The sequence below is a fragment of the Physella acuta genome, unplaced genomic scaffold (assembly GCF_028476545.2).
Source record: "Physella acuta isolate Inbredline_101_S28 unplaced genomic scaffold, ASM2847654v3 ptg000651l, whole genome shotgun sequence".
Lineage (NCBI taxonomy): Eukaryota > Metazoa > Mollusca > Gastropoda > Physidae > Physella > Physella acuta.
The window spans coordinates 39,721-55,776 of record NW_026732170.1 but is presented as its reverse complement, the minus strand read 5'-3'; the positions used below and the strand labels follow the sequence as shown (position 1 = coordinate 55,776).

At 33.5% G+C, this 16,056-nt stretch overlaps 1 protein-coding gene across 1 annotated transcript; it reads left to right on the top strand.

Annotated features, from left to right (window-relative positions):
- Window positions 1-281: 281 nt before the first annotated feature.
- LOC131948612 (riboflavin transporter 2-like) lies at window positions 282-15,655 on the top strand. Its single transcript, XM_059310214.1, has 6 exons — window positions 282-326; window positions 1,505-1,569; window positions 9,133-9,359; window positions 9,795-10,083; window positions 13,042-13,994; window positions 14,926-15,655. The coding sequence occupies exons 1-6, from the start codon at window positions 295-297 to the stop codon at window positions 15,118-15,120; spliced, it is 1,761 nt and encodes a 586-aa protein (XP_059166197.1). The 5' UTR covers window positions 282-294; the 3' UTR covers window positions 15,121-15,655.
- Window positions 15,656-16,056: the final 401 nt, after the last annotated feature.

The following is a 16,056-nucleotide window of genomic DNA, read 5'->3' as shown; positions in this document are numbered from 1 at the left end:
GCTTATAAATATATTAACTTTGGCTTATAGATTCTAGTTTAGAATGTATAGCAAGTTTACTTGTTTTGAAATATAATATTTTATTTCTTTGACGGATGATTTAATGCATTCATTATTACTCTCTAGAACGTAAATAAAAACATGGTGCGATTTAGATGATGGAAGTTACAGTTACATGAATCAGCTGCCTGCTACAGGAATTGGATAGCCAAATAAAAAGAAAGAAGCAGAAGAATTAACAGCTGACTAGCTTTGTTTTGGGTTTTTTTTCTAATTTCCCGTGAAAACCTAAATATGCCAGAACTGTTAATGGAAGGAGGTGTGATGTAAGTTTTAAAATTTTTTTTTTTTTTTTACTGTCGCGTTTTTATATTTTTAATTTTTTAAACATTTTTTTTTGTTTGGGGGGGGGGGGGGGGCACTGGTTAAAATAACCCTAATATATAATTTTTATATATTAGAGATATTTGTTTTATTTCGTCCGAGAGATTACTGAATCACTGTGGATTCACCAAGAATAAAGAAACAAAACATATAATGCAAAACAGCCTCATGTGTTATGGAAGAAAGTAAAGTAAAGTTTCCCTTTCAAACCTGACGGTTCATGCCACAAGTGAAGTAGAGATCATTTGTTTCTGTGACCTCGGCATATGTAGAGATAGTGTGGTCAGCACTATGCCCAGCCGCCTTTACTTTCCCTAACGTGAGTTAGGTATCCATCAGAGTTGGGTGGACTCAGGGACGGTCTACTGACGAACCCGGATTCGAACTCGAGACTTACGGGTTAGCAGTCCAGCTCTCTACCGCTAGACCACTACTATGGAAGAACCATATCTAGAACGTTAATTCCGAAATACCTCCCTAGCTGATCAAAAGATCTAAGCTGAGACTCAACTTTCTCGGACATCGATTTTTTTTTTCAATCGTTGACAATAAGACGAATGTTTGTAAGGCGGTTCCTTATTTTGGTTATTTTAATATACAGAAATAGATGAACCACATTATTAGCATTTGATTTTAACTCTCGTTTCGTTCCACAATTTGGTGATGTTAGATTTTAGCTCATTCCCCCCCCCCCACGTCCACCGACCCAGCCTCCATCCCCCCCCCCCCCCCAAAAGAAAAAAAAATCAAAAGAAAATATATAGGTAACCCACCATGCCAGGAATTAAGTCCGCGCTTCCCCTCAAAAGTTTCAAGCGGTCCCATCCCCATTTAAAAAATGTCTGAAAGAAACACTGTTAGATTTAACACTATTCAAAGCAAAATATAGCATCCACTTATTTGCCACACACAGTTAAATGATTAGAAAGGTAATTACATGGCAACCGATATTGATTGATTTCAACTAAAAGTCTAATTTACTAAACGGACTTTTTATCGTAATATCAATTTAAAGTAGTTCTGGTTTAAAGTCGCTTTTAATAACTTTTATAATATATGAAAAAAAACTAGTAGGTGTAAAATTTAAAAGAATAACGAATTCATTTTTTAATGATTTCAGACCTCTCGCCTACAAGAAAAACAATGATGCATTTATGCTTACTACTATTCCAAATTCTAAAACAGGTAAGCGTTATAATAACTAAACATTGTATTTTAAAGTTAATTTTTTCGAAGTTTATTAAATCTAATAGTAGCCTACTATTAGATTTAAACTATTAGTAGGCCTATAATATATAATAGAGTAATAAACAAAACCACTGATCAATAATAAAAATAAGCTTAGTAATAATATTGTCCCTATTTTAATCTAATAAATCTAGGCCTTCTGCTATTGCAGCTATAGGCCTACGTGTAGGCCTTACACATAGGTATCCTATGTAAATCACTTTAACCTGACCTATTCGAATCTGTTTGAACAGTAAAAATAATAGTTATATTCCAGGCGTTTAGATTACAATTTATTTTAAATGTAGATATAAAACCGTGATTATAAAGATTTTTTTTTTCATCATCATGGTAAAACAACTTGATCTAGACTATAGATTTAGATTCTAGCTAGCCTTGATAAATATTTTGAAGAAAAAAAAAAGGTCAACTCAAAAATCTGGTTACCCTCTCTCAGGTCAGAGGTCAGAGGACAAATCTATTTTATGTAACACAACAAACGCATCGCTGTGCGTGTCGTGTAGAGACAGTGTAGTCACAAGTCCCTAGATTTCTAGACTAGATCTAGATCTAGATCTATTCTAGTTTGTTTTTGAAGTCTAATATAGTATGACATACTAGTAGATCTAGATCTAGTATGTAGACTGTGTAGATTTTTAGATCTACATAGGACTGAAGTTAGGAGGTAACAAGCTTTGTAGTTGTACTATTGTCACTTTGTCCTGTTGTACTTGTACAACTGGCTTACAGTCTGCCTACAGTCCAGTGGCCGCTTTTTAACTTATTAATCTTAAGTTTTTATTAAAATAACATTAAAATATATTTTAATATATAGGCCTACCTAAATATTAATATATTATTAGCCTAAGCGCCTAATAATAATAATTAGGCCCTAAAAAAGGCCTAATATGGGCCTATTACAGATATATTAGGATTATTAAATTATTAGGCATTAGTGATTAGGCCTACTGATTTAGATCTAGATCTAGGGCTTATTTAATCTAATATTTATTAATATTTTTGTAGGCCTATGTGACAAATAAATATATTCTATATTCAAATATTGTAGATCTAGATCTAGTATTTTTCCAAAAAGTTCTAGATCTAGCTAGAGTTCGAATCTGGGTTCAAATCAGTGGAACATCCCGGAGTCCTCCAGCTCTGTTGGGTACCTAACTTACATTTACATTAGCCGTTAGCCTAATGATTAGGGAAACAAAGGTGGCTGGGCATAGTGCTGACCACGCTGAGTCAATGAATCAGATGAACTCAATTTTATCTGCTCCATGTCGACCATGTATCTTGGGCACAAAAGGATTAAGAAGAAGTTACCTTAAGTGTATGTTAATCACCCTTTGTAATGGTGACCTAGAACACACCTCAGTGGCCGTTTAGGTGTCGTGGAGCACCGTTTAGGACTTCGTGGGGCGCTATTAGGAGCCACCAGTGTCACTACTGCGGGGGCGCAGGGTACCGCTTGTGGTTAGGTTTAATTATCAATTGTCCTGTGCTATCAGATGCTCATGGGCTGCTAAATTGCACCCAACTGCCGGAGCACTGGTCCTGCTGATTTGAATTTTCTCGAATCGCAGAAACTATTTTGCAAATTAAAGCAATATTCTAGACAACTTCTTAAAGTTTCATGGCAATCAGATGAAAGGTGTAGCAATGCTTAAAAGGCATATATATATAAGCGATTTAGTCATTAGCTAGATTTTAAAATATGACTTATGATTTTACTGCAAGTTATCTTCCCTTTGCCCCATTTCTACAGTGTAGAGTACTCATATTTAATACTTAAAATGTGTAGGCTACCCTTGTTTTAGTGAGTGATAAAAGATTTATTACATTACAGGCCTATGCCGAGTTTTTTTGTGTGCATCTCTTCGCCCATAACATAACCAACTCCAAACAAACTTATGGAATAGAATGTATATAAACAAAATATATTATTACTAGTGTTGTGGCCCTCCTCCCTCACCCAACCCTTGTAATTTTGGTCAGCCACCTAAAGTGTAAAGTTACTCTACCACGCACCCCCCCCCCCCCCCTACTCTTCACCTGGAGAAAAGTGTCTGAAAGAAACACTGGACCAATATAATTATAGTATATTTATAAAGATGCCTTGGCATGTGCTATTAGAACTGACCGGTGTATTTCAGGGGTCGGCAACCTGCGGCTCGCGAGCCGCATGCGGCTCTTTTGATATCAAGATGCGGCTCTCCAGCTCCTTGAACAAATACTAATAATCTTAATAAAAAAATAAAATATTTGAAATTAAAAAAATGTTAGTGGCTCTTTAAAACAAGAGAAATTTTGAAAATTGTAACTTTTGGCTCTTCTGCTTCAAAAGGTTGCCGACCCCTGGTGTATTTATATCAAAACATCATTGGGTTAGGACAAACATTAGTAGAGATAGGATCTATTAATTTTTGAGTATAGTTAGTCCATTTGTATAGAAAAATCATGATGTTCTTGTGGAATTTCTGATCAATAGTTGATCCATCTGCTTACTTAAACATAAATTTTTTTTTCAAATGCCTGACATGTATATTTAATAAGCAATTACATTTTATTAGGCATATTCAGTTTTTTTTTTTATTTTTGGTTTTCTATTATTTTTTGTTTCAAAATTCTCATCAAATTACAATGAGTTACAGTAATATTAGCTTCTAATTTAGGGTAATATTTTATTATTAGGCTGCAGTTTTATTTATACCAACAAGTTAATATAGAAGCATCCAGTTGATAATAGTTATGACTCAATTAATTTAATTCACAGCCCTTGTAAGCCCAGGACTAGAAGTATTAATAAATATTTAATCTCATACCGTGTTTACACTTACGACAATGTTACTAGACTTGACCTACTACAGTGTATACTAAACATGTTACGAGTATATGGAACATCTTCTGAGTCGCAGGGCACAAAACCACGCCCCTTTTTGTGTTCTGGGTCAAGTTTTTGTCATCGCTCGCTGAGCGAAAACATTGGACATGTTCTGAATTTTCAGATGAGTGCGCATGCGTCAAAAGTAGTAAGCGCATCATAGGTCTCAGCTGATTGCAAAATTAAAATAGATTCTATAATGATTTTGAGTTTTTGAACACACGATTTCATAATTTATAATTTCTCTAGGCCCTGCTAAAATTTACATTTTTATAATTTTTTTTTATTTCTTTAATTAAATTCCAAACACGTTTTAATGAAATAATATCTAAGGCATTATAATTTTGCCTTAAAACCAGTTTAGGTATTAATTACGAAAATATTAATTAATTAAAAAATATAATTGAACTAAATTTATCTCCAATTTTTTCTTGACCAACATATTTTCAGTTTCCGTCTGACATGAATAAATCTTTATGCCCACCAGAATGTGGATCGTGGGATCACACATAATCAACTTACTATAAAAACAGGCAGATAAAAAAGTCATAGGCTAATTATTTAGGTTTAAAATGGGACATAATTAACATAAAGAAACGAATTGAGGGGGGGGTGTCATAGGCCCTACTCTAAAAACTACATCTACTTTTATTCTGAATAATAGACTCAGTATAGTGATAACACGATCACAATACGTTTAATGAACTTGACAGATGCAAGTTTTCGGAGAAATCGGACCTTTACTTTCAGCAAACAAATATTTAGCCCTGTTTATTGGAAGCTGTTTCTGAAGGATATAGACTAGCAATTAAAGAAGCTGGGGAAATGGCTACCATGGGGTTGGGGTGGGAAAGGGTGATTGTACTGCGGGATGGGAGGGAGGGGAAATAACAGGTGGGTATTATACACAGCATTATATTTATAAAAACTGTCTAGCTCCAGTAGCTGGCATAAAATTTATAAAATCTTGCATGCTCTCTAATTTTTAGATAATTCATTGTTGAATCGCAAGCACCGTGGCTACACCATTTTCCTTTAAAAAAAAAACAACTGTGTGCCCACTATCTTTTTTTTTACTTTGATTTCTCTTTATTTAATTATCCGGGCCTATATAGCAGACGCTCCGGGTCAAAGGTCATGCTCGTTTTATAAAATGTTCTATAACAATGTTCTAGTGTGAACGCTAAAGTATACATGTTCTGTGAACAAATTGTTTCAAGACAAATTTTATTTTGGCGGGCTTTGTGTTCCAGAAGTGTAAACGCGGTATCATGCTTAAAATTTTTGCTATGGGCATGATTTATCTCCCTGTTTACATACAGGGGTCAAATAGTGCTGTAATCAATGACTAACTCTCCTATCATTTTAGATAAATGAAGCTCTCACATAGTTTATTTAGCTATGCATCTGTACCTATACAATGTTTAACTTATCATTCACTTATGTGAAGTCAAAATATTTTTTCATTCATGATTAAAATTTCCTTTAAGGTAAACCTAAGTTTTTTTTCTTCAATAACCTGGCTTTTACTTACTTCATGTGAATGAATGACCATGGTATTAATAATTGCTAATACTAGATTATGAAAAATTTATTTTTGTAGGCGTAAAATATGGTAATCGTATACAAAACAATACAATTATTCAATGTTTAGCTGGGATGAAGCTAATGGTTGTAGTCAAAGGATCCAGGTGATAAAACTATCAGTGTAATTTTTTGCAAAAGAGCTGTTGTTAACCCATGCTAAGCCACTGTTGTGATCTAATATAAATAATCATGAAGTCGTCCCTTATTATAGCTATCTCTCTATCTCCTTTTTCGTTCTTACTTGCAGTTTTGTATGAGATGTCCTCCAACAAAGTATTACATTTTAGCATATTATTAGCCATTTCAGCCTTAATTTTTAAAAAAACTAACCTTTCTTGATTTGCTTCCATAGCATTTGTCTACTCAAGCACAGCCTGCAGGCAGCGGTTGTTTAATTTCGGAGTTTTGTCATAAATTGGTTACCATTTGGTCACGTCCATTATCTATGTTAAGTTTTGTTTCCAATCATTCAAATCTCACTGTACTTGGTTTCCCTCGATCACCCCTTTATGTTTTAGAATAGATTTTCCTCTACCTATTGAGAGTTAGTTTATACTGAGTATTTTGTGTTTTATCTTGCCTATGTGCATATTTTTCTGCTGTGTTAGTGTTTTTAAAATATGTTCTTTTCCCCCTAGGGGTAGGAGAAGTGTGTTGTTTCTTGTAAGTTGAAATAGACTACAATCTTTCCACAGCAAAATATTTAGCTTTTGTAGTTGTTGAGTTAAAATAAGGAAAAGCTATAACACTGGAGGATCAGTACCTTATTTAATTAAAGTTTTACAGGTTTAGGAATTAATTATATAATACAATTAAGGGTTAACAATTCAAACTAAGCTCAAACAGTATATTGCTTTATATATAAAGGGTAAAGTAAGACAAAGAGTAGTATCAGGAATGTTTGATTTAACAAAGAAATGTATTTTACAAAAACAAATATCATTGTTTATTATAATCCAATTTTATTTTCATGTATGTTAATGACTTTTAAAGCTGAGTTTTAAGTTGTGTACCTTAAATCATTTAAATACTTAAATGGGAAGTAACTGTTGCAATTCGTTTCCAGTTAAATTTAAAGTTGAGGTGGTGATTTTTGGTTTCGGTTTAGAGAAAAAGACGACACCATCAACCTAGGGGCCTTTGTATTTCTCCCTCAACAGGCTATTTATCTTGTTAGTATACTAATTTTAGTTCAGAAAGGTACACATTAAAGCAGCCACCTTTCATATCATGTAAATTTTCCGACATCAGTTAAAATTGTATCCCCACCAATATGATCAAACTAATGTCTTTTTATAATTTCAGAATGCCTTTAATTGAAAATTTTAAATTTTATAAATTCCCGAACACCGGGCAGCGCAGGGTATATGATGGTTAATGAGCACATAAGTCACGGCCTTTTACAAATAAATTTTACCTCAAATTCCAGTGCAAGGCCTGGCCGGCACAGCTAGTAGATATATACTTACACACATATATGTATAGAGAAAGAGAATGAGAGAGTAAAAGAGATATGTGTATAAGTAGATCTTAATATTGATTACAAATAGATACTGAAATCCAATACACATGCACATAATGTACTAAACCTTTGCTGTAATGAAAAGTTTACTCTTTGTTCATCTGTAAACTTTAAGGGCTGTTGTTTTTTTTGTTTGGATTTTGTTACAACAATACAGGTTAATGTTAACCCTAACATGTATGTGAGTTTAGTTTTCAAATAAAAAATTTAAATGTTAAAACAAATTGCTAAGGTAAATTTTAAAGATATTTTCAAACCATGTTTGAAACCTAAAACTAAAATGACCTGTACATACACCCTTACAAACTGATAAACATAAAACTACTTAATGTTTTCTTTACACACATCTAAATTTATTATTCATCTTTATTTCTTTGGACCCCTTGTAAAGCTTAGAAATTCAACCACACCTCTCCATCATACTTGGTTTTCTGCGATTCCTCAAAGTCGAGCCCTTGTCATTCTGGTTACCACTGCTTTGCTGACAGCTGATCTTTTCCAAGGTTTTTTTTTTTGACCTAACTACTTTCCTCTTTCCTTGGGGATTCCAGTCTAGTGCCGCTCTGGGGATGCTGCTATTTTGTTTAAGCACGGTGTGTCCAACCCATCCCCAATTGCGCCTATGTATTTCTAATTACTTCCCAATAGGGTGTAGGCTAATTTTTTTTTACATTTCGGCATTAATAATTTTTTTCATGCCGTCTGATGTTCAATATGCTGCAGGGGCATCCATTAATGAAAGTCTGAAGTTGAAATTTATTTAATGCTAGACTAAATAATTTGTTAAAATAAATTTTTTACTCCAAATATTTAAACCCAAGTCCAATTCGAGCCTATTCATGTCAAATATAAAATTTCAATCCAATCAGAATATATTACCAATTTAACCCTAGGAAGCTTGCTTTGATAATCACAATACATTAACACCTTCATCATTACACAATCTGACATAAATTTACACTAAAAATACAAATCTCACCAAACACTTATAAACCTAGACAAAACTTATATTTAAAATATATATATATATAAACAAAACTTAAAACAGTAAGTATTTTAAATATGTATGTTTGTATGTATATATAATTTTTAGCGCAATTTCCATACTGACAATTGCGATTATTAATTCGTTATTTCTGGATGGATGGATGTGTGTCCGCAGCTTTAAGTCGTATCTCCTCCTCAACGAAGCAATATCGAGGACTAGTTCCAAAAGCAAATATGTTAAGCAAGTTCTGAGGATGATTGTGAGCCAAAAAAAATTCCGGAATTCCTTCCTGGATTTCCCGGAAAAGCCAAAAAACCTCGAAAAAAATGCAGTTTTTGGCCCATATCTCGGCATCCAGACCACTTAGCGACTTGAAACATTTACCAATCGATTCTTGCCATAATTTAGAACAATATTGCCGAAGAAAGTTTTTAAAAATATCCTTTTGTTTGGTCACAAAAAATTAATTAAGGAAATTGCGCTTAAATTGTCACTAGACTTTTTATTAACTTGTTTATTGTTTGTTGATTACAGTAGACCAGGATGGGTCAGATGAAAAGCCCAAAGAGTTTTTTAAAAGAAAGTTGAAAGAAATGAAGGTCTCCTTGGGAAGCACCAAGGTGTTGGTGCATGTTTTGGTGTGTGTATTTGCTATTGCATCATGGGTAGACATAAACGGCACCTGGGCAGAGCTGCCGTTGCTGGTTATGAAAGCCAAAGAAGGATGGTTGCTACCATCTTACATCATTGTTCTAAGTCAGGTTGGTTTATAATATACACACCCAACTTTTAAAATAATCTCAAACTAAGATGTATATACATTTTTTTTTTCACTTAAGAAAACACAAACTTATTTAAAAACTATTCATGATAAAATTTAAAAAAAAAAGAACACATTACCCTTATGACATTTACAGAGTATTATACTTTTGGCCCATTTTGATATATATCTAGCCATTAAAAAACCTGTACAGTTTAGGTTTTGACTGCAGCTAGTATGTTATCTGCCTTCTAACCATGCATCTTAGCCCATAGAAATTGTTTACATTTTGTTTCCTTAACTGGTTTAACTTTCTCAAAATTAGAATTATTTGGTATTTTTTTATGAATAAGTCTTATTTTTTTTTTTTTAAATCTAAGTGTCATTTTTATATATATTTTTTTTCAAATAACCTTGATTATGCTAACTCTTTCAGATCGCCAACATAGGGCCCATAGCCTTTGTGCTGGTGTCATACTTTTCACCATGGATGAAACCAAGGCTCGAAAAAGTCACCTCGTTCATCATAATCCTCATCAGCTTTACCGCATGCTTCTTGCTGGCATTCTTCTGGGAGGAATCCTCCGTAGTTGGTGGGACAGAGCACAGCACAGCTTTCCTGACTCTGACGTTTTTCCTGGCGCTAGGGGACTGTACCAGCTCTGTGTCCTTCTACGCCTTCATGGCTCACCTGAAGAAGGAGTACATGGCATCACTATTTATAGGTTTGAGATCTTCTCAATTTAATTCGCTGTTTTTCTGAATCCAAGTTCTTAATCGTAAATCTAGGTCATGATAATGCTTGAGCGGCCATTTTTCGTAATATTTACTTCTTGTAGTTTTCTCGTTAAATTGATTTTGTATTTTATAGAATTTAAAAAAAAAACGGCATTATTTAACACTGCGAAATAACGTTCAGCTGCCTCATCTAAACATTTATGTCGCTGCATTATAAAATTAACCAAAATTAAAGTATTTATACTAAGACTAATTCGTTCCATGATTTTTGTAGAAAAATGGACGTACTTTTGTTTTTCTATGAATAAGAACTCATGAAAAGTAATTCTTATTATTAATTTTCCCGACAGAAGCGTAATTTTTGCCTGAAAAACTCAACTCTTTATATTATCTTCTTTAAAACTAAATAATTATATTTCTTCAATAAATAAATAATTCCTTAAAATTTGTATTCAATTACGATTAATTTTTATCAACATAGTGTGGGGTTTAAATTAACGGGTAAAAAGATATTGGTAATTTAGCCTCACGGGTACTGAAAAAAAAATGAGTGGAAAAAAAAATAATTCTGGTAAAACGTGAAAATAATTACGGGCTTAAAGAGTTAATGTTACTTGCAGTATGGTATTTATAGATAAGGTATATTTCTTGTGACCTATTATTTTAACCAAGCGATATAGAGGAGGTGATCCACTTCTCTTTTTAAAAAAAACAACTAATAACAAAAATATTAAAATATTACAACAGTTGAACTAAGTGTAAAGGGACCTGTTTATAGGTTTGAGATTGAGATCTTCCTACCAGAATATTGTCTACTTGTTGAATTTTTTTTGTTGTTGTATAATGCTACTTGCTGAATGGTGTTAACAGATAAGGTTTATATCTTGTGACATGTTTTTTTTAACTAAGTAATGTAGGGGAGGTAATCTACTTCTGCTTTATTAATATCTGGTGTCATTTTTTATTGAGCAGGACATTGAGTACTTGTTGACATTGTAATATTGTTGACATTAGTTGCAGAATGGTATTTACAGATAAGGTTTATTTCTTGTGTCAATTTTTACTGAGCAATGTAGGGGAGGTAGTCTACTTCTGTTTTGATAAGAAAGCTAATAACTAGTATTTTAAAGAATATTACAGTTGAATTCAGTATAATGAGACCTAAAATATTAGGCACATTATTTACAGAATGTCTGTTACAGATAAGGGTAATTTCTTGTGACATATTTTTTATTGTTGAACTTTTCACCTAAATGTTGCCTAAGTCATGTAGGGGAGGTAATCTACTTCTATTATGAAAAATACAGCTAATAACTAGTTTTAAAAATATTACTACAGTTGAACTTAGTGTAATGGGACATAAAATATTAGCCAAAATAATGCTTATTTTATCAATACTGAATTTGAAAATTATTTACAAATAATTTTATTTCAAGGATATTTTATCAAATGTTTTGAAAAGTTACTAGCTTATTAACCCTTTGAGCCCGCCAGGCCGGTAAACCGGCTTCAACTTTAGGCATATATGTCCGAAAAGCCGGTTTTCCGGCCAGATGATCTAGCGTCATATTTCTAGCTGCCTGTATACCGTCTAATTAAATATTATTAGCGGAAGACTGACTAAAACTGCGCATATGTCTTTGAGTGCGGGATTATGATTTTAAATTTGATTTTTAGGAAAAGTGAAAGTATTTTCATTTCGTAGCAATGCCGCCGAAACGATAAACTGAGCCACAGCCGTCGACTTCATCACAAAAAGTTGGTGCAAAAGATGAAGCAAAAGACCGAAATATGAACAAAAGAAGTAGAATGACTGCATCTCAGGCAATACAACTACTTATTGATTCTGTTGAAGAAGATAATATTCCTGGTCTATATTGTGATGATAGTGACGTTGAATTTGAGACTGATAACAGTGACATTGAAATTGACAGTGACAATGAAACTGTTCAAGTACGTTCTGATGCATGTGGTGCCAAGGACAAAGACTTTCTGAAACGAAAAAAAAAAGGTTTACTGGTGCAAAACATGCGAAGTTTTTCTTTGCATCAGGTCCGGCAGTGATAACTGTTTTGAAAGTTATCACACAATAGTGGACTTCAGGCGATAAACTAGTATGGCCAGATATCAATAATAACAAAACAATTACCAAACATAAATTGGTTTCTTCGATGTTTTATCAAAACAATAATTCTGTGTTTGTGTTTATATACATTGTTCTGTTGTAAAAATTGTAAAAAAAATAAAGAATTTCAGAATCTTGCTGCATTGTTGTTTGATCCTGAGTCTGGATACCAAATTTTGTCTGATTATCTCAAACGGTTCAAAAGTTATAGGCAAAGTTAGAAGCTGATAAGTGAAAATTGGTTTGGGCCTGGGAGCTCAGGAGATAGGAGAAATTAGGCCAGGGAGGCCAGGGCTCAAAGGGTTAATACTTTAAATTGTTTCGTTATGGAAATATCAATGCTTTTGACTTTTATTAAAAAGATGTTTAAATTGGTAATTGAAAAATGTTATTTAGATTTTTGAAACTTCTAACATAAGACATTCTCATGGGAACTTTTTTTTTTGAAAACACTCAGTTAATTTGTGACACCAATTAAAAATGTTAATACTTTAAATTGTTTCGTTATGGAAATATCAAATGCTTTTGACTTTTATTAAAAAGATGTTTAAATTGGTAATTGAAAAATGTTATTTAGATTTTTGAAACTTCTAACATAAGACATTGTCATGGGAACTTTTTTTTTTAAAACACTCAGTTAATTTGTGACACCAATTAAAAATGTTATTTTAAATTTACTATCCTGGAATGTCATTTTAAATCTTGAAAGTTTTAACATCATAAATATTCTGTAACATGTAATTAATGTAAAAATTTTTGAAATTTTAAAACTGATGGTAGTCATGGTAACTGAATTCTCTGATGTTTTTTTTTTGCTCAGGTGAGGGGTTAAGCGGGATGATCCCTGCGCTGATTGCCCTGGGTCAAGGCGCAGGGGACATAACCTGTGTCAACGTCAGCTCCCAGGTCAATGAAACCTACCCAAACGGAACTGACTACAACAAGACGGTCTACAACGTTTACCCTCAGTACGTGGAACCCAATTTTTCTGTCCAAGTGTTTTTCCTCATACTGTCTGGAGTCATAGCATTCTCCGCGGTCTCGTTCATTCTGCTGAATTTTTGGGGGTACTGTCGATCTGAAATGGTGGATTACTCATTAGACGAGGTAACAAGAGTGGTGCCCGACGCAAGTAAGTCTAGTCTTTCTTACGGTGCTTTGGATGATTGCACGGATAAACATAATATGTATAGTGAAGACACAAAAAACCAGAATACGTATTTAAAAGACAATGGACATATCGGTCCGTATGACATAGATCAACAAGATGAATTTCATATAAAGGATGAAGGTCATGTAGGTCAGTATAATGAAGGTCGACCTGAAGAAGAAAAGACAGACCCCAGCTTTAAGTCCAGACCAGGTTCACAAACCCTCTCAGACGCTACGAATACTGAATCTTCAACCACGGATAAAAACAACTCAATCCAAACCAAAGTTCTTGAAACTCCCCAAACAATATTCATGTGGAAATTCTTCGCACTCCTCTTCCTCCTCATAGTGATTAACATGACACTGACGACGTTTTTACCCACAATTCAAATCTACTCTGTGTTGCCGTACGGGCTGGAGTACTATCACCTGACAACCACCTTGACCCAGATCGCCAACCCCGTAGCCTGTTTCTTTGCTCTGTTCTTCATGGCTGACCATATGTTTATTATACTGCTGGCATCCGTGCTTGGAGAAGTGGGCGTCGGCTACATTATTTACCTGGCTGCACAGAGCCCGGCACCGCTGATGTATAACCAGTCTCAGGGGGGACAACTGGCAGTAAGTAAAAGTTTATTGTTTTCTTTTACCATATTTACAAAATTGTGTCTAATAGCTAGGCACAAAAAGTTTTTAAAAAAATTCACAACGCAATTTTATCTTTCTGTCTATTTTAAATCTTCACTCATGTTTTACAAATAAAACCCGCTAAATTATACTCACGTGTTTCACTAGTTGCAGTTGTAGTTGCATTTATAGATGATAACAACAACCCTATCATCAGTTGTATCTAGCTGAAGAGTAGAGAAACTAAATCTGCTTAATACTTCTTGCTGTTTACTAAACATGACGCTAATTTACAAAATTTATATATTTTATTGTAAATGTTATGTCTTTAAATTAAAAACAACACACTTATTCAGAGAGGTTGGTCAATGGTCTCAATGACAAAACAATTCTTGAGTTCCCGTAGAATGCCACTTACACCTCCAAACTCTAATGGGTACCTAAACCAAGTCAGGTCAAGTAAAATAAATAGGTTTAGTGCTGACTACACTATCCCTTCTTTAGCTGAAGTCACTGAAGTAGATAAACTCTACTTCATTTATGAATCATTGGGTCTGAGTGAGAAAATATTCATTACCAAGTCATACAGTTTACAATTGCTCAGAAATCAACTTTTCATGCTTTTGTATTCTCATCTGATTGTTTTTCACAGAATAAAAAACTGATTGCTAATTGTTAAATTAGAAACAGATCATTCAGTTTACTAAACTATCGTAAAGACTCTGAAATGATGTCCACTAATAAGTTTCTTTCTTGGTATAATTTCAGGTAGCCTCAGAAATTATGTCCGCTAATTTTATATGTTCTCGCTATATTTTCAGGTTGTTTCTGGAATGATTTCAACTAATAAGAATCTTTCTTGCTATATTTTCAGGTAGTCTTTGAGCAGATGTCTGCTAATTTTATGTTCTTGCTATATTTTCAGGTAGCCATCTGGGTAGCACTCACCCTCCTGCTCACCTATGCTAAAGTTTGTATTGCAACAAGACTGCGCAAACATGGGCGCAGCGCTCTCATTTGGGCTGGCGTGGCAACACAAGTAGGGACCCTAATTGGAGCCATAGTTGGCTTCGTCCTCACTAGCGAGTATCATATTTTTGCTGATGCACCGTACTGTTGATTCATAGTACTGTTGATACATTGTTCTGGTTATGCGCCTTTCTGTCAAAACACCATACTGCTGATACACTGTATTGTTTATGCATCATACTGTTGATGCACCATACTGTTTATAAACCATACTGTTCATGTTAATAATAACACAAACTGCTGATGCGCTGTACTAATAATAATAGCCTACGGTTAATCAATGATTCCACTAATGTGAGAGACAGCCTAGTGTTTGTAAACTGGCTATAAAGTTATTTTTTTAAATACAGCACCTACCACACTAAACATATTTAGCACACACATACTTGGTTCCCACACTATACATATTTAGTAACCCACACAGTTGGATCCTACACTAAACTAGCATACACTTGGCTCCCACACTTTATTTATTTAGCGCACACACTTGTTCCCCTAAAGGGAATGTTGATATTGATGCCCAGTATTGACAACGCCCCATACTAAAGAAACCGTGATACCCTACCATTTACAATGTGCCATTATGATGATACCTATCTGCCTCTGATGATTTCAGTGCAGACCATTTTCCCACAGCATTAAAAAAAAAAAAAATTTCATAATTTTTTAGAAAGTAATTAATTGATGAATTTTCTGCTTGTGTTACATTCCATGATTGTTACATTTAGTTTTCAATCAGTGAAGAAATTATTTATTCTTTTTTTCATATTTAAACACTCTGGAAGAATTATTTTGTTATCTTATTTCAAAACCAAAACAAATTGATATTATGTTATTTTTACAAACTCTTGTACATTTTATTCATCCGTGAACTATTTACAATGATATATTGAACAAATAATTATATATTGAATATTATTATGATAAAAATACTTTTTAGATTGAAGTGTTGTTGTTTTTCTAACTATATTTTTAAGCTTAAATTTTTTCTTATGTGTAAATTATTTATTTTTAGATTTAATTTAAA

Coding starts and splice junctions, on each gene's coding strand:
- LOC131948612 (XM_059310214.1), top strand. CDS start 295: ATGCCAGAACTGTTAATGGAAGGAGGTGTGAT. Junction 1,570..9,132: donor TATTCCAAATTCTAAAACAG/GTAAGCGTTATA, acceptor TGTTGATTACAG/TAGACCAGGATGGGTCAGAT. Junction 13,995..14,925: donor CTCAGGGGGGACAACTGGCA/GTAAGTAAAAGT, acceptor CTATATTTTCAG/GTAGCCATCTGGGTAGCACT.